This window comes from Oreochromis niloticus, linkage group LG23 (genome assembly GCF_001858045.2).
Source record: "Oreochromis niloticus isolate F11D_XX linkage group LG23, O_niloticus_UMD_NMBU, whole genome shotgun sequence".
Lineage (NCBI taxonomy): Eukaryota > Metazoa > Chordata > Actinopteri > Cichliformes > Cichlidae > Oreochromis > Oreochromis niloticus.
In genome coordinates, this window is record NC_031986.2 from 38203500 (window position 1) to 38229372 (window position 25873).

Sequence of the window (25873 nt, forward strand, 5' to 3'; positions counted from 1 at the left end):
CTGTCTCTGAAGTGCAAAAAAGTAAGAAAATGAGGACAAAATACTGGAACCAGACTTCTATTTCTGTACCCCCACCCACCCACCCACCCAACCCCCACCCTTCTGATTTAATTTTAGACACACTGAGGTTCTGCCAGGTTTCTGTGGCCAAAAGCTGAGCAGCGTCAGACTTCTCCCAGAGACCCTGAAGAGTCAGTGTCATAGCTGTCCCACTCTGCATCTGGTCTGAGGAAGGGACAACACTACCAGAGGACTCCTCCAGGGTACCACACTGCTCTCAGGATAGTGAGGAGTCCCCTCGATGAATTTTTATACTTCCTTTCTGCATCGCTCACACATCTTGCTGTTTGAATGTGCCTTTCTTTTGTTTTCTTTTTACATCTAATGGAAGCAACTGACCATGTATCAACGGTTTTGCACCACTTGTCATTGTGAAATGCTTAATAAAGCTAATTAAGTGTTATATAGTATTTCCAGAAGATGGCACTATTTACTGTATGAAAGTGTGTCTGTTAGACAGAGTGCAGCACTGCATTTATACAGTGTACAATAATTCAATTACGACATTTTGGCCCCTCAGTGAACTTGTGCGCTCTTATAGCTGTATAAGCTATAAGCCTGCGTGATGTGACAGATCTCCACGTGTTTCTTTTCAAAACGCTTATCTACACTGCCTGTTGAGACATTACTGCCACCAACTGTTGAAGAACAAAGTGAAACTGGCAGCAGGAATTTGTAGAGTTCTGCATGTCTCTCTTTGTGGATACACTTTTTGCATAGCTAAACGGGCGTTATTACCAGTCTATTACCAGTAATAACAGAATAATTCCACAATGCCAGAATTTATGATGTATAGCAGAGAGGTTAGATATTTTTGCAGCTTCTCTGTTGCTGTAAAATCAAAATGTACATTTCACCATTCTGCTTTGGTGTTTCTGGTGTGAAACGCCTCAGGCTCAGTCCAAACCAACCTCAGTGACACAATCAAGCGGGTAGCTTTGTCGGATTTGGGCTCCTCCAGAGCCCCAGAGGGTATTATGCAATAGTTTCCTGAGTTCATTAAGAGTAAAGGGATCATGCTTTGAAAAAAATGTTTTTAAAAAAACATATAACTCATCGTAATAATTATTACTTTTCTTATTCTTTTTGAATGGAAGTGTATGAAACTAAGCACTCAGAACTGTTAGCAAAGTTAAAAACGCGTACAGTAGATACAATGTCAGACTAAAATAGAGACGCAAGTGTTTTGCGTCGCATTCTGCAGCCCTGCGCACATATTAAATAAAAATAAAAACAGTATAGATAATAAAACAACATAGATAACCTATGAAAAATAAACGTGGTCTCCCTGTGAGTGCGCACAATCACGGAGAATGAGTTTACGCGTACTTAGACTTTCAATCACAGCTCATACTGTTCACATTAAGTGCGCGTGCTAAAACGACATCAACAAGTCTCTCAGATTGACATGCAATAATTACAGGGTGGTTTGGGGGGGAGCATGAAACATGACTCCTCCACAGTAAGAGGTGTCTTAAACGGAGGACAATCATTCGATACAAAAGAGGTGGCGTGAGCCACGGAAACGTCACCAGTCCCCGCCTTAAATTATAAGAATCAATTGTTCGATTTTTGCCCCCCCTAAAATCAGAATAGATTGTTGGAGGCGTTATCTTAACTGCCAGGCACAGAGGGCACGCGGCTGTTGGAGACACAAACGCATCAGGATAAGTCAGACTGAAATAAAAATTAAAAACATCAGTGGTGTAATTTAATAGCTGTCCTTATCATTTTACTGGGAACAGTTAAAGAGGTGTGAAGAATGCGTTGCACCTCAGCCTGGATTGGCTGGGCTTTATGTTTGTGCGCATCTCTGGCCATACGCGCACAGGAGTACACCGAGGACGACGAGATGATCCTGGACCTGGTCGGCGAGGACAGGACTGATCCTGAAACCGGAACCGACCCGGCAGCCGAGTTCATCAGGTGCAACAAGGTAATGGCATAGTGATTGTGTCAAAGGCATTTAATGCGCATCTTCAGTCATCAGCACCTGTCACTATTCCAAAAACAGGTAAAATATTTGGTCAAATATTTCAACAAACAATCTTTGCTGATGTACCTGACAAGCTGCCAGTGTGAGATACAGATTCATTTAAATGTGCGCTCACATTCTGGGAGCGTCAAAATACTTATTCATGTGTTATTGTGAAAACAGCGCAATACACACAATATATATATATAAAAATCCAACTTATTGCACGCATGCTACATTTCTCCTGTGCACGTGGACATGAAGATCACATGTGCGGTGCATTCTTTTTACTGTGCAGGTAGCCTGGCGCATTCCCGGACAGTACATAGTTGTATTGCGTCAGGGGACGCACGAGTCTCAACTCCAGAGGACCATCAGGAAGCTGCGAGGCAAAGCAGCCAGGAGAGGATACCTGGTGGAGATCCTGCAGACCTACTCAGGAGCACTGCGTGGCTTTCTGGTCAAAATGAGTAGTGACGTCCTTCACCTGGTAATTGCGTCACTTTACTGGATAATATCCTAATATGTGTTCGGAAAAAGTGTGATTTAAAACTTTAAGGCAAAAAGGGGAACACAGGGAAATAGATGTCAAATCATAGCAGATCCATTTTCTAAAGGTTAGGACATTCCGAACGAGACATCCTAAGAGCTTATAGGTGGAAGGCAGATCTAAGAAAGCAGCTATAGTCTTGAATAACACTGTCACATTGTAACATTGTATACTGGCACAAGACGAGTTAATGGCAGCAGAGATTGGAGTAATATGGATTTTCTGACTGCAGCATTTTGCAGAGGTCTGTGCAATCTGTGTATATTTGACGTACTTGACCAAAATAAAGTGAGAATACGGGAGTCTGGAATGAATGATAGACAAAGTGTACTACTTTCGGTTAAATATTGGCGGCGTTTTCAGGATTATTTATTTCGAGTCGCATAAGAGGGACCGAGAATGATGAGAGGTGTGCGTGTATTTATGTGTTTTTTATTTTAAAATCTGTAAAATTATAAGTAAGTATAGATTTAAAGTAAAAGAACTCCTCACCCGCCTTTAGACCCGCATTTCAAATCAAATGTCAGATGTTAATAAAGAGGTTTTGTAGGGCATTTGAAATCATTCAGCTGTAGGAGCTGAACAAAAATAATGAGAAACTTTGCTGGAACACACACAGAAAACATGAATTAGTTGAACTCTGTATAGTATGAGTGCTGGTGGTAATTTTAGAGTTTCTTGACAGTTGAGAGGTTGTAGACCCACCTTTGGTATCTGCGCATTCTTGAATAATGTCAAAAAATAAAAATACACAAATAAAACGTGAAACAGTGAAACAGACTTCAAAGAAGGATGGTCACCTTCACCCCCAGCTGATTTAACAATGAACTTCCTGTTAATCTTTCCTTACCACCCACAGTTAAGTTTGATTGTGTTCCTGTCAGGTGGCGAAGCTCCCTCACGTGCACTACATAGAGGAGGACTCATCCATCTTTGCTCAGAGCGCCCCCTGGAACCTGCAGCGGTTACTGCACCCTTACGGTGGCTTCTCTGAAAATGGAACATACAGACCTCCGAGTAAGTTTGCCTCTGTCCATGACTTCTCTGTATTTTTCGTCTAAAATCTAGAGAAACACGTGCGCTCTTAACCAATGTAACTACCGAGGCAAACAAAACATTTTGCATTAAGAGTTTCAGGAGACATTGGGGTGGTTGGAGTAATATACAACTACCCCACTGTTTCTATTGTAAACAGCTCAAGAACAGCAGAAAACAAGACTTTTCTTATTTCATTTTCCACATTTATGATAACACGAACGCTTATTCTACAGCAGCATATTCAGCAGTCTCATCTCTCTTATTATATCAAGCTGTAAACAACAAGGAATTCCTGTCTTTGTGTAATAAGCCAGATATTGAAAGGTGCCTCTCAGTTTAATTTCTATGAAATGACCCAGCAGTCACCCGACGGTCACCACCACCATGGCAACCTTTAATTGCAGCCGCTTCAGAAGAACTCATCACATGCTAATATCTGTGTTGTTTAGTTCAATTCAAACTAAGCTTAATTAAAGTTAGGTCCATAACTTGCTGGGCCAAGACACCATTTTTGTAGTTTTGCCTTTGTGCACCGCCACAGTGGACTAGCGTTCAAATTAGCATTACCTGTTAGGGAAGTCCATTTTTATATACAGATACATTTTCAGAGGCTCAATAATAATTGGAAAATGGACTGACAGTTTCATGCCCAGGTGAGGCCTGTTCCTTGGTATTTCACATGAAGTAGTATATAATATTTGTGGTTGAACCAGGGTGTTAAACTTGTATTTGGTAATCATCTACTAGAAGTCTCAATGCCAATGCAAGAAACATTAATTTGTCTAAATTTACTAGCCCTTAGACTGTGGTGGACAGGGGCTCAAAGAACCAGTTCTTTCTTCCTAATCTTCCTAAACATTTGTCACTGGAACTAAATGCTTATGGGACTGGGAAAATTACCTTTATTCCATTTAAATGACATCTGAGCCATTTGTGCAGTTTAGCTGTCAGATATCCATCAAGCAGTGCAGCTTTCCAACAGCAATCACACCAAGATTTCTTCCCTCAGAAATTGCATTTTCTAATTACATGTCAAATTCACCATCTGTCCTCTGCAGATGATGGAAGGAAGACGCAGGTGTATCTGATGGATGGCAGTGTGCAGAGTTCTCACAGAGAGGTTGAAGGACGGGTACTCATCACAGACTTCAATAACACCCCTGAAGAGGATGGAGTCAGAGTTCACAGACAGGTTAAACACATGCACGCACAAATGAAACATTTCAATTCTACAGCACTTATGTATTTGCAATTGCAGCTCAATAACATTCTCAATCCTCGCTCCACTACAGGCCAGTCAGTGTGACAGCCATGGTACACACGTGGCAGGTATTGTGAGTGGATCTGATTCAGGTGTTGCTCGAGGGGCTGGTGTTAACCTAGTGCGTGTGCTCAACTGTCAGGGTAAAGGGACCATCTCAGGAGCTCTGGCAGGTAAGACACAAACTGTTGAACTGTACTTTGTACTGAAGAACTCTTGAGTTTCTTTCCACTCACACATTTTTAGCAGCATGAGCATGTGGATGGCATGACTATGACCTCTGGCCCTTGGTTCTTTGTGAGCACAGGCAGTGCCACCATCATCTACAGTGTACAGAATTCTAATCTGCATTATGAGCGCCATGTTTCACTCTTACAGCAACTTTGATTTAAAGCTGCAGGTGGAAAAAAATGCCCATATTTGTAGAAAAAATAATTTAAAAAAAGACCCCAACTGCAGCAGTTCTTCAGTCTCTGTTCACCAGACAGAAGAACCAGACTTCTCTCTTCTTCTTCTAAAGCCTGAGAAGTTCAGGTCAGACTGCTTGTGTTAAAATCTAAATAAGTATGGGTAGTATGAATCCCTCGGAGACCAATGATCCCTAACCATGCAGCTGTAAACTGCTAGTCTGGTTTTAAAGCCTTTTAGAACACACTTTCATTTCATTAACTGTATTGAAAGAGAAAAGGAAGATGGCCACTTCTCCAGTGTAAAACTTCCAATTTTTCTTGAGTGTATGAGGTTTTAGATTGTCCCTTTCCCCTCTCTGTCAGGAATGGAATATATCCGAGCCACTTTACTGGCCCGCCCAGTGGATGCAGTAGTCGTGTTGCTTCCTTTTGCTGGTGGCTTCAGCCGTTCATTAAACACAGCCTGTCGAGACATGGTGGCTAACAGCGCTGTGGTCATCGCCGCAGCAGGGAACTACAGAGATGATGCCTGTCTCTACTCACCTGCTTCAGAGCCTGAGGTAATTTAACACTGAAAATGCAATCACATTCTGGCCCACCTACATGCGACCCTTACCTTTACCTCCTTTCGTGTGTGTGTGTGTATAGGTCATCACAGTGGGGGCAGTTAACTCAATGGACCAGCTCATGTCACAGGGAGCAGGTGGCACCAACTTCGGCCGCTGCGTTGATTTGTTTGCACCCGGCGACGACATCGTTAGTGCCAGTAGTGACTGCAGCACCTGCTTCACCTCCCGCAGTGGAACCTCACAGGCTGCTGCACACACTGCAGGTACGCAAACACAAACAAACACACACGTGCACGCAAAAGCAATCTGTGTATGCTGTTGGTATATCAATCATTCTTTTATTACAGACTCAACGATCCTTAAAAAAAAAAAAATCACATAAACAACAGAAAAAATATAATTGCATATTATAGATCATTGCAGGGAAAGCAGCTGTAGCAGTGTCTCAACACCTGGGGTTGGTAGCCTGTTGTAATACATCTTATATTTGATAATCCCGCAATGATTTTCAGAGGCATTAAGCCTGCAGGTAAATTTATGCATGAGATTTCTGAAAACAGCTTTAAAAGTACTGACTTGTGCATCCACAAATATTTTACTTGCGCTGACAAATCAAGGTTTTCTCTCTAATGATCACTCAGAAGACTTTCACTAGTTAGCACACAAGTATGCAGTGTACAGATGTGTACGGCGTGCTTTAAATAGAGATATCTTCACTAAAGTTGCATAAGAAAAGGTTTGCTTGTGCATAAGTCCGTATCGTTAGCGTTTGTCACAGCATAATTGCTTCATAATTTGTTTTTATCTGTGTAGGTGTCGTAGCAGTGATCCTGTCGTCCAATCAGATTGTATCACCAGTGCACGTCCTCCAGCTGATGCTGCACTACTCCATCAGCAACACTATCGACTTCCTATCTCTGTCCGAAAGCCATCGGCTCACTACTCCAAACCTGGTAGCAGCCATGCCTCCGGCTATCAAAACGTCACCAAGTTAGTGACTCACATGTCTTTATCACACAGACTTATAGTATCTATAGTATCTATATGTGGTTCACATATGTGTTCCTATTTCTACATGCAGATGGGGAGCTTCTGTGTCGGTCAGTGTGGTCAGAGAGGTCAGGAGTCGCGAGCACCGACAGGGTCATCAGCCGCTGTCGTCAAGGGGAGCAAATGATGGGCTGCAGCAGTTATGCTCCTGAAGGCGTCCGTGTGGGGGAAACCATCACTGTTAGTTCATTTATATCAACCATAATATCAACAATAACTACATTCTAAAGTCTATAAGTCTACAGACAAACCCTCACCCCTGTGTTTAAAGATGAACAGCGGACGCATGGAGTGTGTTGCCCATAATGGTCCAGCAGGTAAAGGTGTGTATGCTGTGGCCCGCTGTTGTGTGATAAGCGGTCTGCAGTGCCAGGTCCATGCTAGTCCTGAGCCCGGACAAGCTGCTCAGTGTGTCGGCCCCCAGCACCACCTGACTGGTGAGTCACGTGTACAATCTGCAGGAGTTTGAATGAGGCAGTCAGTTTGACATTTTAGGAGAAGCTCTTACTTGTTTTCTTGCTGAGAGTTAGAAGAGAAAATAAATGACACCATCACGTGTGTCTATAAATAAGAAGTTCAACTATCAGCTCATAATTTTGCAAAAATATTACCGTAAAAAAATCAAAGGAGTAATATATTAAATATTTACACTCACAGGACACTTTATTAGGTAGACCTTGCTAGTACTGGGTTGATCTCATTTTTTACCTTGCTTTAGTTCTTTATGGCATAGATTCAACAAGGTGCTGGAAACATTCCTCAGAGATTTTGGACCATATTAACATGACAGCATCGCACAGTTGCTGCAGGTTTGTCGGCTGCACATGTATGATGCAAATCTCGTGATCCACCATATCCCAAACATGCTGGATGGTCATTTGAGTACATTGAAGTCATTGTCTAAGAAGGCAGTCTGAGATGATGTGAGCTTTGTGACATGGTGCGTTATCCATAAAGGGATAGACTTGGTCAGCAATAGTGCTGAGGCAGGCTTTTTCTGACCACTCTGCATATATCCAAGAGATTGTTGTGTGCTTTTCAGCAGTTTGTCAAGTACTCAGACCAGCCCCTCTAGCAAAGCTAACTTTATTTATAAGGCACTTTAAAAACAGTGAGCACTGGCCAAAGTGCTGAACATAAACTAAAAAGAATAAAAATATAAATGCTAAAAAAAATTCAAATGAAATGACAGTAACAATATAGAACACCAACATCAGAAAGACAGTAAAATCAAAATAAAATTAACATCTATTCTGGGTTCATGTGATTAGCTGACTTGCATTAATTAGCAGTTGATGAGGTGTAGTTAAAGACTGTTAATTTGGACTTAATCTTCCATTTAACAAGTCCTCTCTATTTGTCATGAACATGTGTACAGATTACATAAAAATAATGCTGGTGCAGAGTTGTTTTTTTAAATTTCATTTTGAATATTTGTTATTAATTTAGTTTCAGCTAGTTTTCACAGTGTGTTAGGAGTCTTAGTTTGAACTTAAGCAGATTGTCTCGACTATGATGTGATTGGCTCATTATGTGTTTATGATCATGACCATTTGTACCTAATATAGTGGCCAGACAGTGAATAGGGCTCTTCAGACAGATTTTATTTTATCCATACCAACAATAAAAAATAATAAAATAAATAGTAATACTATTACATCAAGAAAACAATGTTCCAGAAAGCATCTTTCAGAGTCATGCTGGGAGAATGTGGAGGAAAAAATGATTTATTTAATATCTTTTTGTTTTAAATTAGTAATCAGAGATCATGGTTTAATGTTTCATAGCTGGCAGATTGAATACAGCTCTGTGAACACTTTTGATATAGCTTATGATAAGTTTAGCCAAGAGACTCCTCCCTCCAGCTTCACACTTATTTAAGAGATATAGGAAGTGGGATGAAATGTGGGCCGCCTTTAAAAGCAAAAACAAAGTCTATTAATTTAATTTTAGTGGCTGTTGATGTACTGGAGCAATACAATGTTGTACCTCAGGTATTGTGCGGTATATAATCTGTATTTTTTTAATCAAAGTCAGGCTGCTGCATTTAGAATATCTAAGCCAGTTATGCTTGTTCCCATGGTAATCACCCTGAAAGGAAAATGTAACCCTAGCCAGCACAATTGCCAGCTACTTCACGAGTGTGTGATATAAAAAGCAGCTTTTCAAATGTCATTATAGCACTTAAATGACTTTACATTACATTTCTCATTGGTTGCCTCCATGGTGGTCTCTGTGAGGAGGATCAGTTAATGCTTGGCAACAGCACCTCTAAAGTTCTTTGCTCCTTCATCGTGTGTAAAGAGTCAGCTGATTCTTCTCTAGGGTGTACATCGATGTCCACGGCTGAGATCTCATCTGATTCGCATCCACGTCACAGCCAGGGGAAGCGCTGCACGGTAAAAGAGGGGGTCACGTCACACGCGATATGCTGCCATGCTCCATCTCTCGAGTGCAAACTGTTGGGAAACATATCAGCTGACAAAGATCAGGTGAAATGAAATAAAAATCACAGTAAAAACTTTGAGAATCAGCTACTGGAAGTTAACTCAGAAGTTATTGTTTTCCTTCAGGTTGAGGTTTCCTGTCCTTCCGGCTGGACTCTGACAGACTGCAGTGCCGTCTCTCGGGGCTCTGCTATCTTGGGGCCAGTTGCCAAGGGAAACAGTTGCCATGTGTATGGTGCCACAGGAGTGGATGGAGCAGCGGGTGCTGCTGTCTGCTGTCGTGTCGCACCACCAGAGCAGCAAGCTGCAACACCTCACTGATCCAGTTTCACCTCACTTTGGTTTCTAACATCGTTGGAACAGCTTTGACGTTGCCATTTTTGTCTTTGGTCAGTTTTAAACCCCCTTACACTTTTCTGAGACACCTCAACCTCCTTAATATTCACTTAAAGCACTTCTGTAAAGCTGTTCGTGTGTGTTTTAGTTTTAGGATTACGCCAAATTATGCTCCAGTGCACATATTATATGTGACTTGACAACCTGTAAGCTATTTTTGTATCTTTTTACAAAACAGTTATAATAAAAAGAGCTTTCACAAACATACGGTTCGGATAATAGTGTAGTATTTACCCGGTATACCATCCGCATGCCGTTTAGAAGTTAATAAACTGAACAAATGAAATCAAAATGTTAAGCTCTGGTGTCAGCCATGTGTGTTTTAGAGTAGAAAAACATGATAATGTGCACCACAGGTTGTCACAGTTAGCATGTGTTATGTATGCACTGATTTCCTGACATTCCTGTCTTGTGCAGCACAGCTGCAGGTAATCAGCCTGATTGGCAGCTTGAAAGTCAGGTACCTTTTGCTCATTTTGTGAAACAGTAGGTGCAAACAAAATGAGGTAAATGGCTAACAGTAGGGACACCAGTTAAAAAAAAAAATCATGTCTGCCCAGAGTGTTATTGTGACAGTGGCCTTTATGGTTCCAGTTAGAGACTTAGTTCTGATACACAGGTGGATGACTTCAGTGTGAACAAGAGCGCAGGGAAGCATATGAAATGAAAATGTCTGATTGGCAGAAGACAGCATTCTATCTGACTGAACCTACATGACCAAAGACTGATAAGAAAAAATAAAAACAAAGTTTACCCAGAATACAGTAAATGAAGCTAGTGCTGAATTCATGTGTGTAATTCTGTTTGCAGGATGCAGACTAGGTACAAATTAAAGATTTAATTCTAAATTAGAATAAGCATTCTCAAAGATTCAGTTGGCGTTTGTTTCTTATGTCATTTTTTGTAACCATTTAACTAGTGACCTGATCCATGAGCTGTAATGGTCAAACTTAGAAGGCTCAGGCTTCTACGATTTCTAAAAGATAAAAGAAACTGCTCTTGTTTTTTATTATTTGGTCTGCTGTAACCTGTAAGTGGTTCCCAAATGGTGTGCCTCAAGGCAAGTTCAGGCCTGCTAAAAAATGAGCTGTTTATTGCAATTTACACAAATGGGCACCAAAAGTTTCGAAACCCATGCTGTAAACAAATTAAATTATTTGTTGTGCATCGTCTCTGCTGCATAAATTGTTATCAGTATCCACATTGTTGCCACAGGTAATGTTTTTAAGGTGCTGGAGACCGTATATAAAAGATGGACGTAGGTTCCAGGACTAAAAAATTAAACCATGTGTGGATTTGTGTGCACTTTTTTCTAATGACCATCAAGTCCTCTAGTTGCAAAAGAAGTCCAGTTTAATAGAATGAGAAAGTGGTTCTTAGATTGTTTGCCTAGTAAAAGCTTTCCTGATGAGTTTAAGACCTTAGCGTGTAGATTCAAGCCTTGCTGAAGACAAGCTGGTGTTCATTTTGTGAACTACAGTTCCCATTAGTGTCTACGAAGATAATAAATTGAAATGTGCCCCCTCAGTTTGTCATTATCTGGTAATCTGTTTTAAAAGAGCTAAGATGAAGATGGTGAAAACGCTCAGTTTGAAGCTTCACAAAACAAATGGTGATGTCACAAAAGTTACATCTTTTATATACAGTCTACGGTTGTATAATGGGACAGTATATAGAAATGCATAAAGACAATATTTGCAAAAGGTTGTGCATTCCAGTTTATTTTATATCAAATTTCCCCTTAATCAAACTCTGATGTACAAATTAAAACTGAGTCTTAACATGCATTACAGAGTCTTGCGATGTCAGAAGTGAAGTTTCAAAATTGAATGACAGTAAAAACCCGTATAGATGCCAATCCCTAACCTCGCACCTACCCATCCCTCCCTGCATCCCAGGATTAAAACAAGATTGTTTTGGAGTTGTTTTTTTTTCTTTTTTTCTATTTTTAAGTATTTGTGGTGATGTAGCAGAGGGCCAAACCAACAAAACTCTTGGCTGAATGCAACTCATGTTGCCATGGCCATGTAATCACTTGGCACAGACTGCATGCAGCTCCTTCAGATCGCACATAACTGGCCACTGTGAAGGGGCGTGTGTTTGTGACACTAATGATACCAAATTACACAGCAAACAACATGGGGAGGGGGTGGGGGCTGATTTTGTTTTTTTTCCCATCACGCAGAAAAGACAAACCTCACCATCACTTACTGCCACACATGCAAACGTGCTGGAGAGCACGATGTGACATTCACATCTAATGAGAGGAAAATGGGGTGGAGGAGCATGGAAGGGCTAAAGCGGTGTCTTTCCTCTCCTCAGATGCAGAGGAGCCAGCGGATTGATCGCACGTTGATTCGAACAGAAAATCATTTTGCATGGTAGCTTCCTAGGTCCTTACATTGTAAACATTGACCTGTTAAAGCTGAGGGCTAATCTGCTAAGCAAGTTTAGGCTCATGTCTTAAAACATGTTAGTGAAAGCGTGACTTCATTAAAACTACCTAGCATGAATTATCTACAAAGTGTCTCTGTCTGAGTGCAGAGTGAAGAGAAGCAGCATTTTACCATCATCAGAACCCTGTCGTGTTGCCTAAACCCTGTGTTACTGGGTAAAACTTCCACGCCCACCTCCCCATTCACACACAGAGTCAACAGTTACATTCCTACAGTCCTTTGTCATAACACACAGAGGAAATTCCCTGTAGTAGTTTCAAGAATAATGCAAAGGAAGAAGCCCTGTTGCCCTCCTACAGCAATTCTACATGACCACAGGAGACACTTGGTTTAGCGTCACAGGTGGAGCAGATGAGGACGTACCTCATCGGAGATGTGACGAGACAGTGTCCGAGGGGAGACGGGAGGGAGATCGGGAGGTTAAGGCACTTCAAGTCTCCCGATGATGGGGGCAGGGATGATGGTAACATGGGTGTTGCTCTCCAGTAAAAACTAGAGCTACATTTGGGTTTAGCTCCTCTGTGTGTGTTTCCAAAGGTTGACAAAAGCAAAAGGCAAAGCAAAATGTAAACTCCATCGGAAAAAACAGAAACCTGATAAAGCAGAGGTAACAGTGAGGTGAAGAGGACCTGTTCTCTGTCTTTGTGAGCGAAGTGAATGAGTGACACACGCCTGCATGTTTTTCAGAAGTTCTAGTTTTTGTGTGCATGTGTAACCTTGGCACCTAAAAATAAAAACGTGCTCCTGAGCTCCCCTTCAGGCAGCACTGATGGCCCACCACAACTGATCTGCGCTCTTCCAGATCAGCTTTTTCCTGCATAAGGCTCGAGTCCCTAATCCTCTGCAGTAATTCAATTCATCCAGATTCAAAGAAAAGTGGCATTGAAAATAAAACACAGCGACAAAAAGAATAAAATCCAGAACACGAGGCCGCTTGTCAGCAAGGAGGAGGAGTGGAGGGAGAGTACTGACCATGGCACTGCTTGTTTCAGATATGCTGAGGGCCTGGAACCGTCTTACGACAGGACCAGCCCCCTACTGCATCCCGATGGCTACACTGTGGTGGCCGAGGGTCAAAGATCAAGTCACAGGCAGACTGGCTTGTCATCAGGGCTCTCATGTGTTGCATAAGTGGCACTGCAAATATAAGTTGTTAAAAGCAAAAGAAGACGAGGCTCTAGAGGAACTGACCGGTGCTGCTGTACATCACAACAGAATGGGTTGGACTATAAAGTGCATACTTAAACCCACCCTCCCTCCCAAGTGCTCATATGTGGAGGTGTTCCTGTACAAGTACACACACATGTGTCTGTAAGTTCCTCTAGAGCAGCTAAATGTGACCTCTCGCAATTTGCATGACTGTGAGAGAAGAGCACAGGACACTTTAAAATATTATCTTACACTGGAAATAACATCTATGGAACAAAATCTTTACAATATGAATATGTAGATAAATTGGCAAACATGAGCAGAAAATTGTTAAAACACAACCCAAACCCATCCTCCACCTTGCTGTCATTCTGAGTGAATGAATGAATAAAAGGATAAACTGAAGTCATCCATGATTGTGGAAGGTTATTTGCACTTCCCACCCTAATCAACTCTGCTGCCCTTTATGATAATGCATCTCCATCATCGCCTTGGCTCATGTGAAAGGAAGTAATTCATGATTTATTCATAGCTCCTTCGTTGCCTTAGCGACCGAGACAAATGTTCTGATTGGCTTGCTGTGTAGTCCTAAATGTCCTGACCAATCAGAGGCAAAGTGCAGCCTTTTCGAATGGCTTCCCGGAGCTGCCTCTCCTTTGGAGGGATCCCACTGGTAGGACGACCTAGGGGTCCACATCTTCTAGATCACTCTTAGAATCGCCGAGCATCATGGGAGACTCTGACCCCTGTGGTAGAATAGAGGGAAGTTGGATTAAAAAAAAAAAAAAAGTTGAATTATCCATCTGTTAGGCAGAGCCAGGAGGATTATAATTTCTATTCAACACACCTATTATCTATAATGTTTTTATGTGAGCACAAGTGACAATCTGGGGCTGTGTGGGCATCCTGACAGCCCCAGCAGGAGTCAGAGAAGAATGAAACAGCTTCAAATCCACCTCTAATAATAACCGTGGGCGGTAACAAACTGCCTTTATAGCCTTTGACAGAAGCCAATGAGATGATCCATTTTTGTTCTATTCTTTTCTCGGGCTTATGTGAGCTGAGCGGGAGCTGCTTTAAAACCATGAGTCATTTGAGAGCTCCGCTGTTCTAAGCTGCTCGTTTTGGATGCGGCTGAGAGATACCTGTCGGAGACTGCGGTCAGCGTTTTCATTCGCCGGGCTGCCGTCAGAACCATTACTGCTACCAGACTGCTCTTTCTCATTTAACAATGCTGTAGCATAGGCCAAGGTATCCTGCAGAGTGTGACACACACACACACACACACACACACACACACACGGAAAATAAACAGTATGAGTGAGTGTGAGTGTAATAGGAGAACTGGAGGGCGTTGATATACGGTATTTTTGTGTCTGCATGTATTTACCTGTGCAGAAATTGTGCGCTGGAAGGTTTTATTGGTGGATGTCTCATTTGAGACGTTGCTCTGTGGAGTCCAGTAATGTTCTGTCATCTGAAGGCAGAGAGAGTCACTGTGAGCATACAGCATAATTTACAGTTCTTCATAAGTGCCATAGTGGTTAAGCTAAGTGTGTCCTAAACAGGGGGCACTGTAAAGACTCTAGTTTAGCTCCAGTAATATGAAAATTAAAACAAAACAATCCATATACTGAGTGAGCTGTGAACAAAAATGTATACAGAAAAACAGCTCAGTTACCTAAAGTTAGCTGAAATGAATAGAAAATAGTAACTGTATAGTCTGCATACAACAATGCTGCTTTTTCACTACTGTTTGTTTATTGTTTATCTATTACTTAAATACTTTGGTGTAGTATGAATGGCCATGGGGGAGGTCTTTGTAAGCAGGAAAAGCTGTAAAACTTATGAAAACACAGTTAAAAGTCCAAAGTCACATTTTCTAATGAAGTCCAGTGGGCCAGATAGGAGTCTTTGCTGGGCTGATTCTGGCCCTTGGACATTATGTTTGACACCAAGTGGTAACTAATATCAAGGCAAACTTTACAAAACTGACATTTTCCTGAATGAAAAAAGTTCTAAAAAAATAAATAAATAAAATTTATGCTGTGCTAAACTGGGTTCAGATTTAAACTAATATTTGAAACCCGGATTAGTTTTGACAAACACAAAGTCGATGGGAATGGGAAACATTGAGGTTTGGGGCTAAAGGCACTGGGGATTTTTGTTGGCTGCTGTCCTCCATCCTTCTCACTTCTACTGTGAATTACAAAGGCCAAAAATGCCTCGCAACAATGTGATGTACACTATATGGATAAACGTACTGGGCCACCTACAGGAACTGGTTGCCCATGGAAACCCAGGCTATGAAGCTCCCAGCCCACAGTTACTGAGCTGATGTTCATGCCAGAGGGGGTTTGGAAATCTGCAGTTACTGAATCAGCAAGTGTTGGCATCTCTTACGCACTATGCAACTCCTCTTAGTAACCTTACATGATCTTCCATTCCATGGCTGAGTTGTTATGGTTCTGAAACACTTTCTTTCCCAAATGTTTGTAAATGTTGAGTGCAATGGGACTGAAAACATCTAACTTTAAAGATTAAGAGGTGTGGCCCTGTACTTTTGCTCATATTGTATAGGTGGTCCTACAGTATTTCTTAGGCTTGCCTTTTTCTGAAGCCACTGCACCGCCCAACTCCAGGTACCAGACAAGTCCTTGAAGTAGTCCTTAGCTTGAGGACACCTGGAGAGTGGGAGGGATGAAAGCAGGGTCAGAATTATGTTGGTAGGTTAATCTGTTAATACTACTACTATTACAGTTGATAATAGTTCATACTGGAAAAAAACACACATAATAACCAAATATTTTTCTGCCCAAGTCTGATCCCTAAACCGCATATGTACTCACTTTTGAGCTAATGTGACCAGGAACTTAACACACTGGTAGCAGCGCCTGCTGTCCACATTGTTGCTCTGCTGCATCAAAGCTTTGGAGAAAAAACATTATGAGCTACAAGGAATTGTGCACTGTTGTCAATAGGAAAAAACAAAACAACAGACATACCTAATAGGCCTTTCTCTGACTCAAAAGCATACTTCAGTCTCTGGGATTGCAGAGGGTCTTCCACTACCTGTGGTAAAGATTTAAATGAAGTTAGGAAATGTGAGACCTCATAGTGATCACGTAACATAAAAGATCAACAGGGGAAGGGTCACTGATGGGTGTTACTCACTAGAAGCTCCTGCAGCATCAGAAAAATGTTCTTCAGTTCATGAGGTGGAGCTGTCTCCAGCTGTGTCTGTGAAGAGTACAAAACAATTTAGTGCATACTGATTGTGGAGTAAATGTGGTTGAGCTGCTTTTCAGAGATTCTTACTTTGAGTAACTGCAGAACTCCCAGAGAGAACGGCTCATTACAGAACGAGCTGTAGGTCACCATCTCTATCAGGAGAGACAGTGGGCCTGATAACTCGCGCATTGCAAACATCACCTGTTGGGTATTTACAATGGGGAAAATTGTCAATCAAAGAGCTTCTGAGTCTTTTCTATTTAATAATGAAGAAGTAAAACATTGAACTGATGATTTTTATCTCACCTCTAGAAGGTAAGGCTGTCCTTCTGGAGTAAAGAGTGAGGCTAGGATGTCTGCATGGAGAGGGAGAAGAGGGGTGGAGGACAGGACACTACTCAGGCGCAGCTTAAGCCCTCCGGGAGCTACGTGAAGAACAACGGGTGATAAAAAAAACAACCACAATAAGACTCAAGTTGTGTCAGTAGGTGTGCATTTGTAGTAGCGTGAGAAACAAATTTAGGTGCATTACCCTGTGTGCGCTGGGGGCTGAGGTCAGAGTGCAGAGTGATCAGGGCCAGAGTGCTGTGCAGGTGAAGAAACTCCCGAGCCTGAGCTGGACTCCACCTTCGGTTCTGTAAAAACACACAAAGTAAAATCTCTCTGCCTTTCTTTGGAGGTTTTTTCTATGTATACCCAACTGAGAAGTGCCCTCAATACAGACCCAGAACTCGCTTGAGAGATTATATACCTCATTTGACCTGGGAATGACTTGGGACCTCTGTAAACTGTTACTATTGAGAAGGATGTCTGGAATACCTGCTTAACCTGTTACCACTGCAACTCAGCGTTGGATAAGCAAAAAAACTTACACTTTGTTTCCTGAGTGTAATTCAGTGAGTGGAAAAGTTGAGTTAAAGTGAAAACATTAAGAATAACAAACATATGAAACATGCTGTGTGTATTATGTAAACTGTACCTGGTTGTTCTGCCTATTGGGGCCCAACAGAAAGATGAGCATCCGGCGATATGCTGAGTGTTTCAACAACAACTGACAAGGACCGCAACCCTGAGAGAGGGAGAGAGAGGGAGGGACAGAGTGAACAAAAAATAGAGAACACTCAGGAAATCAAACAGTCGTTAAATTTAATGGCTTGTACTTAAACACTCAATTTCGAAGAATTACCCTCTGAGCGAAGTTACTGAAGAGGTTGAAATACTGCGCACAGTTCTTCACATTCTCAGGAACATCTTTGTCCAGTAAGGAGAGCAGAGCATCTGTTAAACTGTCCAGTCCTGGGTCTCCAAACTGAAGAGCACTCTCCAGAGTCTTTTCGAGGATGGATGCAACCACCACCCTCACCTCTCTTACACTGCACTCCAACAGACAAACCCTAAGGAAATGTCAAAACAATCAATATCAGCACTCCAGTGAAGGGAAATAAACCTGTAAGGCAGGAACTTCAATTAACATGTCTAATGTCTTATCATAAGACACTCAGTATCTTATGATAAAATCTGAAAGGACAGAGAAGTCTACAACACTGTTCGTGTGGGAAATTTCTTTGTTGTACTTTGCTTAACAGTTCTGGCTGCTTTGGCCTTGAGGCACATAGTTAAGTGTGACAATCTGTATCTCCGTTCTACGGGGAGGGGTGTGGTATGTAAAGGCAGCTGTGGTGTACTGTTGCCCAAAACGTCCGATGTTCGACAACCAATCCTGTCTGAGGATCATATGATCACCCCATGCTTAAACAACTAGTGTAAGACAACACCTTTCTCCCAAACACACACACTTTGGAAAACTATCCTGTGGTTCTAAATGTTTACATTCCATAGAAGGACTTGCTTTTTTGAGCCAATCAGCATTAAGTCAGTGAGCAACAAGCACACAGGTGTTTAATATCTCTACTGTCAGTAAAGATCCAACTGTAAGTATGCTTCAAGACTTTTGCAGTTATACCGATGAAGTGTGCAAATATAATAAATTATATAGAATTAAAACACTACAGAGCTAATGTGTGTGGGCTTTATATATTTAGTAAAGCTTTAGGGGTTGTAGGAAAAATAATCAAGGTGGAATTATTTGGCCCTGGTCAGAGAGTTGAATGTGCATTGATTAGAATGAGGGCGCAATGCTTGGAGCTGCCAAGTCTAAAGTATCGCATATCATTAGGACAGCTACAAAAATGCTGTACTGATCAAACCTAGGCCAAGCTTCTGCAAAAGCAGCCCTACAAACATGGATTACATCCACACCTAATGCAGACATAACTGCACCCTGTCATTTCCACTTTCAAGCAGCAGCAATATAGTATCGCTATCTAAACAATGTAGAAAATCGTTTCAATATTTCATTAATAAAATGTGACAACAGCCCTGTGGGTTAATTAGCTGGCAGGAATGTACTAACTTGACGATTTCACGTCCCTCTGGTCCCACCAGGTACTGCACCATCCACTGGCATGCCTCACTGCTCTTAGACAGCAATACCTCCACTGTCGCCATCCACTCCTCTGTGTCCACCCTGCAAGAGACACACAAATACAGATATAATGTTGCTCCTCATGAAGGTGCTCAAACTTAACACATACGGATGCATACAAGTGAACTCACCTGAGTTTCTTTTTGGTGTGCAAGTAGGTGTGGAACAGAAAGTGAACAGCCAGCTGAAGACTCTCTTTGGCCATTGGCTGGTAGCCTGGATGCTTCAGTTTTGTCTGCAAAAGGAAGACAGCTTTTTAAAACATCACTGATGATCATACTGCATGTTATTTTATGTATATAAACACCATGGTATTGCATTATAGCACATATAATAGTAATATTGCAATGGCTGTGGGTTCCAGTGTCACGCTTCCATTGTGCATCAGCACTCACAATATTTAAATAATTATCATTCATGTATGTCAGAGTATTTCTCTTTAATGGCAGAATGAAATCTGTCATTAAGGGTGAACAGTACTCTGATTCCTATAAGGAAGTGCAGTTACTGTATAATGCTGACCTGCAATAAAAGCATTGCCTCAGAAAAGCAAAATACACACTGTTTTTTCAGTTGTGTAAACACAGACCAAAAGTGAAATCCAATATTTTACTTGCATCTACTTCAAGTACCAGAGAAAAACAAACTGCTGAATATGTGGAAGAAAACTTTTTTCTAACTTGTTTTATGTCTTATGATTACAACAACTGGCAAAATACATGAAGCTTAAAGTGTTGTGTATCTTCAGACTGTGTTTATGTATAATTAGACAAGCCAACAGAGAAACATACTGCATTGACTGAAGCCAGGGAAAGGGTGAAGTTGAAGTAGTCGCTGTTGTAGACATCTCTGTTTCTCATGAACTTCAGATTCTCATCTCTCACAATCTGTACAAACACACAAACAAAGCGGTGAGACAACTATGAATATTTAAAGCAATTCTCTCTCTAATATAACTCATGTTTAGCTCATGTAAAGGCAGATTTTGCTATACCTGATAGATGCTGACGGGCATTTTCTCTACAAACAGGCCCTTCTTCTCTCCCTTGCGGACCAGACGGGTGAGGAGAGTGAGACGGTCATTGTTGGCTCTTGGGGGGCGCGGAGAGGACTGTGGGGAAACATCAGGAGAAGATGGAGCAGACCTGGGAATAAAGAGACAACATAGATGGTTCATAATAGTTAATGCACTGGAGCTGTTCCTAACTGCTGTTCTTCTGACAGTGTTTATATACAAATATGACTCGCATCATGTGATTAACGTCCGTGATGGTTCATTAAAGGTTCTGTATAATACATATAAGTGAAATCTTTGTAAATAAGTCTTTAACTGTCAGTGTCAAATCTATCACCTACTGCCTGCAGTGACATTTTGCTGACTGTTGCAGATGCATTTATGAGAAGATGACAGATGCATTTTCAAGAGTCCAATGAGAATGTTTACAAGGTGACTGCGGTACATATGGAAATTTGACTCACAGTGAAAGGTCCTCAGCTTCCTGTCTCATGATGCTGACTCTGCTCTTTTTGGGCAGAACAGGCGAATTCTGGTCGCTGATCTTCTGATAAAACAGCATGTAGGCATTCCAGTATCTCCTCCGCACGTCAGGGTAAGGGTTGGCTGAGCATACATCAAAGTTATTTAAGACTTTATACTTGTGTGTACTGCTAATCCACATAAAGTAAACTAATGTCAGCAACTTACACTGGTCATAGACCTTGGGACGATACTCCCCACCGAAGCACTCATACTCCAAAGTTTCGTCATTCATATCGAACTCTTCCACCACGTTGTCATTGAACTTGTACCACCGACCACGTGCACCACCGCTATTAGTAAACAAAGATGGATGATAAAGAAGAATTTTGAGAAGATAAAGTAGAATGAGACATACTGAAAATCCATGAACTTTAAATATTAACCTAATGCAAAAACTAAAAAAGCTTATAAGCATAAATAGGCAGAAAAACAGGATCTCTACTCAAGTATGTACCCACCACTATATAGACAGCACACCAGATTAACCTACTGGCAGATCACAGTATTCGTTTGCGTCTATCCAGCTCATCTGCTAAGTTTTTATGTCACTGTTCTTGGCTTTAAATGTGTCTGTTTTCCTGGAAAGTAAGCATCATCCTGAGAACAGAATTTCTTAAGCATGGATAGGAACAAGAAAATGAGTGAGAGCAGGGTGCCAAATACAAGCTTCTGTGGTCTCTTTACATTCCACTTCTCCAGTAAGCACGACTCCCTTCCAGAGCCAGACATCTGGAGATGCTTACAAACTAAACCAGGAGCCCATACAAAATCTGATACTGCATTCATATGCCCCAAGGAGGTCTTCTAAATTCTGCCTGGAAAACTAAAGCGACCAATTAATGTATTCCACCAATTGCTGGTTAGGTACTCCTTATGTAAATTAGCAAAGAGAAGAAAAAATACAATTAGGAAAAGCGTATAGCTCTGCCATTAGAAAACGACTCCTCTGAAATGAGGTAAGACTGACTACAGCGTCTCTTACCGTCTATCTTTAATAAAAGAGTAGTAGTGGCCAGCATGCGCCTGACCACTGTGGACAACAACTCCCACAAGCTCATAGTTCTCAGAAATTGTGACTTTTTTCCTGGGTGACCCTCCTGAGGTCCCGTCGCCTCTCCCCTCGCCTCCCTCTCCGCTGCAGTCTTGACGAGCCATTCCAGATACAGTGTAGGGCTCCATGTTCAGCACCCAGGGGAACTGTGAAACAATGGAAACAACGTTAATCCCAATCACATTTGGATTAAAGTTAAGGAGGCTGTAACAATATTAGAAAATGTGTTCTATTAGGTACAAGTATCTGATCTTCATACCCTAATCTGCTCATCATATTTGATAGACCGTCCGCTTTCCCAGTCGAAGCCAAAGCGCATAAGGTGAATACAGAGAACACTAGGCAGGGATTTGATACATGTCCTCTTCACAGTGGTCCTCTGTACAAACACACACACTAACACTTATAAGCACATATGATGTCAATGTTGTATAAAAACATGCAGGGGAGTGTACAGACCTTCTCTTTGCATTTCTCACAGTAGTAGGCATTGCTGCCCTCTAGCACCTCTCCTCGGACAAACTGGTCTAATGAGATCTCTAAACTCTGACAAGAGGTCACTCCAAGGTTCAGTGCCATGAATGTTTCCTCACGCTCATATCTGTGCAAAGGATGTTTGTGAGTCAAATTTCATGCATAAAGAAAAACATTTGGTAAATTCTACACAGTAAAAAAAAACTGTGGCTCACCGGTGAGGACAGTCTTTACAGATCTTCTGGTCAGAGAAAATTCCCTGAAACGTGTTTTTGAAGATCTGCTCTCGACCCATTTTCTGGTGGAAAAAGTTTGTCATTGACAAATTAAAGTTTCTAATCAAGTGATGACAGTGTTTTTTTTTTTGGTGTGCGAGTTATACCTTGAGATGTTCGTCAAGCTGATCCACCAGGCTAGTGAAAAACTCATAGGCATCCTGCTGTTCTCTTACATATAGCTCTTTGTTCCACATCTTGAAGATCTGCAACAGAAATATTATGCATCGTTATACAGTTACATATCTATTGATAAACTGAGTTTTGTCACTTAAAGTAAATGACACTCAGTTGTGTCACTACCCAAGATAATAAAATCTTTATGTGTTACACAGACTTTACAGACATAATGATTACAGACAGCACAACATGCTCCATCATTAGGACTTATTAAAAAAAGACAAGATAATATAAAAAAAAAGTAGCACTTAGTCTCTGGTTTCTAAATGATTTAACAGTGAACAGACTATTACCTTCCAGAAGTTCTCAGGTACATAATACTGGAGTTTGCTCTCCATCAGATGGCCAAATAAAGACTGGACCTGATAGAAAACACTCTCTTCAGGCTGGTCTGTGTCATCTTCAATGGACAGGAAAGCCTAAAACAAAAAAATTGGTATTGTAGTCACAGATACTGGTGTTACTATTCCAAGTATCATATAATGTATGGTAAAAAAAAAAACAGTAAACAGTTCATTGAAAGTGTACCTCTGGGAGGCCGGGCTGCATGTAAAGCTGCTGGAACACAGCATTCATATAACAGGTGGCTCCACCGTTCTTCAACCCAACAAAACCTGAGACTGACCGGCTCTCTACAGGGGGTAGATACTAATGGAAAGGGAGAAAGAGTTACTTTCACACCAAAAGAACTGTCAGACTATATGCAACAGCAAACATGATTACAATTAATTCTATTTTAATGGGTGTCTTACATCAAACTCCTTGCAGAGCGAAGGATCTGACTGGTGGTGCATGGAGAGCAGCTCTTTGGTGATGAGCTGTAGGTTTGAAAGAGAGCTGTCTGCCAGCATTACCAGCACCTCATAGGCTGCCAATCTGCTGCTGGCTGTGCTGCACCTAATCACACACAGAGAAATGATTAAATACTGCTATCAGGAATACTAGAAACACACAATGTTGTTTGCAAAATGGAGGGATTTATCCATTACTTAAAACAAACAAACAAACAAAAAAGCAGATCCCTTTTACATGAAATCACAGAAAGATTCTCAAAATCACATTTCAAAAAATGAAAAGTTAGATTAGAAGAGAGAAAAAATGAAACTAATTGGAAGGAAAGGAATCCATACTTTGGGTGGAAATCATGGCTGGGGGCCGGGGAAGTTGTAGGGTTGGAGCTGTTGATAATGATGCGTGAGGCTCGAAACAGGAAGTCATCGAGCAACTGCTGGATGAGAGATGGACCTGGACAAAAAGTTACAACATTACATAACAGCTGTGCCCTAAATAAAATAGAATATACCTTGGATAGGTGTGGATATGCATATGTACTCAGTGTGGGCTCACCAAGATGTTCTTTTTCATTGCCACAGAGAGACAACAAGGTCTTGATAAGTCTGAGGTGCCCTGCTAGGAGGATGTTATCTGCCTCGCTGGTCTCCATCTCAGAGCTCCAGCTAGGCTCAAAATTGTCAAGCCAAGAGATCTCGTCCTCCAGCATGGTGGCTGCGCTCACTTTTAACACCTCCATCTCTGACGCTTGAGGAGGTGAGGCATGCAGCGAAGCGGGAGGAAGGAAAGGAGGGATAGAAAAAGAAATCAGCAGAAAGCAAATGTGTGATTCACTGGCCTTTAGTTGCTGAAAAGCAGTCTGTAAGGTCTGCATTACAACAGAGCTTCAATCAGGGACAAAACTTCATATTTAGGAAAGTGCAACTGTGGCTTACTAGTTAAGTCGTCCAAAAGCTGGCATCTTAGATCAAAGTATTCAGTGCACTGGGACAGCAATCTGAAAACAAAAATCAACACCAACTCATGATGTCTGCATATGTTTTAGGGATTTTGCACCTTGTACTTTATTGATTAGGTACCTTTGGTTGACCCCTCTCATGACAGATGTGGGGCTCCATAATGGGAGCTGAGCAGTCAGGATAACTGAAAGGAGGAACAAGTTAGGTTTTTGGACTTCAGGGAAGGCTGATGTGTCAGTTTGGCTCAAAGTGTACAGTTGATCACAAGCCACACGGCGGATCTGAGAGAAGAAGAAACATAGAAAAGATAAGTAAATATAATATAAAGTTTGAAATACAGTTCTTCCGTTGTTTGCTGAGTGTGTTTTTTTTACCTCTCCGCTGGGAGATCCGAGCAGAATATCAATAATAAAATCATTGACAGAGGGCAGGTTGTAAAAAGAAGCTGGAGAAAGAAACCAAACACAAGATTTAGAGCCTGTTGGACACAGTACAGAATATCTAATTGCAATACACAGTAAAAGTGAGACTGTGATCTTGTAGTGTGTCTGTACGCCTGCAGGAGTCTTACACAGCTGCTGACAGCGTAACTGCAAACAGGTAACCAGCAGAGACAAAGCCTCGCGGGCGATGATGGCATCTTTGATGGAGACACTCTGCTGTCTGACACATATCCCTGCATGCAATGCTGTTGGTGTGGTCTCGCCCTCGCTACTGGAGCTGCAGTTACTCCCTGCAAAACACAAATACTTTTACTTTCACTTCCTCTGGTTTAGTTTCAGTAAATTATTTTGAGTGTGACCTATTAATAACCAATAGTCAGCATTAGTCATAAATTAAGAATTAAGTTGTACAAGCCACATCCACTGACTGAAAAACATGTAGCTAACACCATACGTTCTCTACTTGGTAGACTTACAGAGACAAACAGACAAAATGTGCAATGTTTTTTTTTGCCTCACCAGTGCTGCTGACTCTGGTGCGCACTCCCTGGGGCAGAAGAGAGCCATGGGTCTCTCTGATTGGCTGTGGGCTACCAACCAGATCTAATCGACCTGCTGCAGCCGCCCAGGTCAGACGCATAAAACAGGCCACTGTGGAAGTGAAGTCACCCACTTCCATGGTCTATAAAAGAAACAGCAGCAGATAGAGCATCTGGAATACTTTACATTTACTGGATACCAAATTTATCCTAGAAATAATCTCAAAACTGAAATTATTTCTACCATACCTGAATAGCGACACGTGCAGCAGGTATGATTTCTTCAACTCTTATGGATGATCGCTCAGACAAAGACATCTGTCTGTAGGAGGACTTCTCTGGAGTTCCACATAGAGAGAGCTGTCGCCCTGTTCGCCCAGCATTACGGAACGGCCGAGACGATAGCGCATCGCCATCCCTGATGACATCATCGTCCAGTACAGCAGGCATGCTTTGACCAACCAGAAGGAACCTGCAAACAGTCCATTCAGTTAGAAGTTTGGCATAGTATGTGATGATTATATAAATCTTGTGTGTTTCTAA

At 41.6% G+C, this 25873-nt stretch overlaps 2 protein-coding genes across 4 annotated transcripts in view; one reads left to right on the top strand and one right to left on the bottom strand.

The window, feature by feature from the left end:
- Window positions 1-229: 229 nt before the first annotated feature.
- pcsk9 (proprotein convertase subtilisin/kexin type 9) lies at window positions 230-11747 on the top strand. The gene is made up of 12 exons (XM_003439744.5): window positions 230-1996; window positions 2334-2525; window positions 3470-3602; window positions 4682-4815; window positions 4916-5057; window positions 5658-5854; window positions 5943-6126; window positions 6677-6853; window positions 6945-7093; window positions 7185-7350; window positions 9239-9405; window positions 9487-11747. The coding sequence occupies exons 1-12, from the start codon at window positions 1823-1825 to the stop codon at window positions 9679-9681; spliced, it is 2010 nt and encodes a 669-aa protein (XP_003439792.1). The 5' UTR covers window positions 230-1822; the 3' UTR covers window positions 9682-11747.
- Window positions 11451-25873, bottom strand: part of usp24 (ubiquitin specific peptidase 24) — a 32454-nt gene continuing 18031 nt past the window's right edge. For 2 of the 3 annotated variants that reach the window (XM_005478911.4, XM_013267379.3), the window contains exons 34-67: window positions 25580-25802; window positions 25311-25473; window positions 24920-25081; window positions 24723-24793; window positions 24469-24629; window positions 24325-24386; window positions 23945-24136; window positions 23728-23842; window positions 23350-23494; window positions 23126-23245; window positions 22891-23016; window positions 22525-22623; window positions 22358-22440; window positions 22128-22269; window positions 21928-22047; window positions 21600-21814; window positions 20783-20907; window positions 20557-20698; window positions 20072-20222; window positions 19869-19964; window positions 19209-19312; window positions 19006-19119; window positions 17779-17986; window positions 17572-17661; window positions 17125-17227; window positions 16899-17017; window positions 16680-16793; window positions 16536-16601; window positions 16367-16433; window positions 16211-16289; window positions 15970-16045; window positions 14752-14838; window positions 14507-14617; window positions 12000-14107 (exon numbers count right to left, since the gene is read on the bottom strand). In XM_005478911.4, the coding sequence (XP_005478968.1) occupies window positions 14045-14107; window positions 14507-14617; window positions 14752-14838; window positions 15970-16045; window positions 16211-16289; window positions 16367-16433; window positions 16536-16601; window positions 16680-16793; window positions 16899-17017; window positions 17125-17227; window positions 17572-17661; window positions 17779-17986; window positions 19006-19119; window positions 19209-19312; window positions 19869-19964; window positions 20072-20222; window positions 20557-20698; window positions 20783-20907; window positions 21600-21814; window positions 21928-22047; window positions 22128-22269; window positions 22358-22440; window positions 22525-22623; window positions 22891-23016; window positions 23126-23245; window positions 23350-23494; window positions 23728-23842; window positions 23945-24136; window positions 24325-24386; window positions 24469-24629; window positions 24723-24793; window positions 24920-25081; window positions 25311-25473; window positions 25580-25802 (4114 nt within the window). In that variant the 3' untranslated portion in view covers window positions 12000-14044. Of the gene's footprint in view, window positions 14108-14506; window positions 14618-14751; window positions 14839-15969; window positions 16046-16210; window positions 16290-16366; window positions 16434-16535; window positions 16602-16679; window positions 16794-16898; window positions 17018-17124; window positions 17228-17571; window positions 17662-17778; window positions 17987-19005; window positions 19120-19208; window positions 19313-19868; window positions 19965-20071; window positions 20223-20556; window positions 20699-20782; window positions 20908-21599; window positions 21815-21927; window positions 22048-22127; window positions 22270-22357; window positions 22441-22524; window positions 22624-22890; window positions 23017-23125; window positions 23246-23349; window positions 23495-23727; window positions 23843-23944; window positions 24137-24324; window positions 24387-24468; window positions 24630-24722; window positions 24794-24919; window positions 25082-25310; window positions 25474-25579; window positions 25803-25873 lie in introns of all 3 variants that reach the window. The other variant, XM_013267382.3, reaches the window with a different exon arrangement.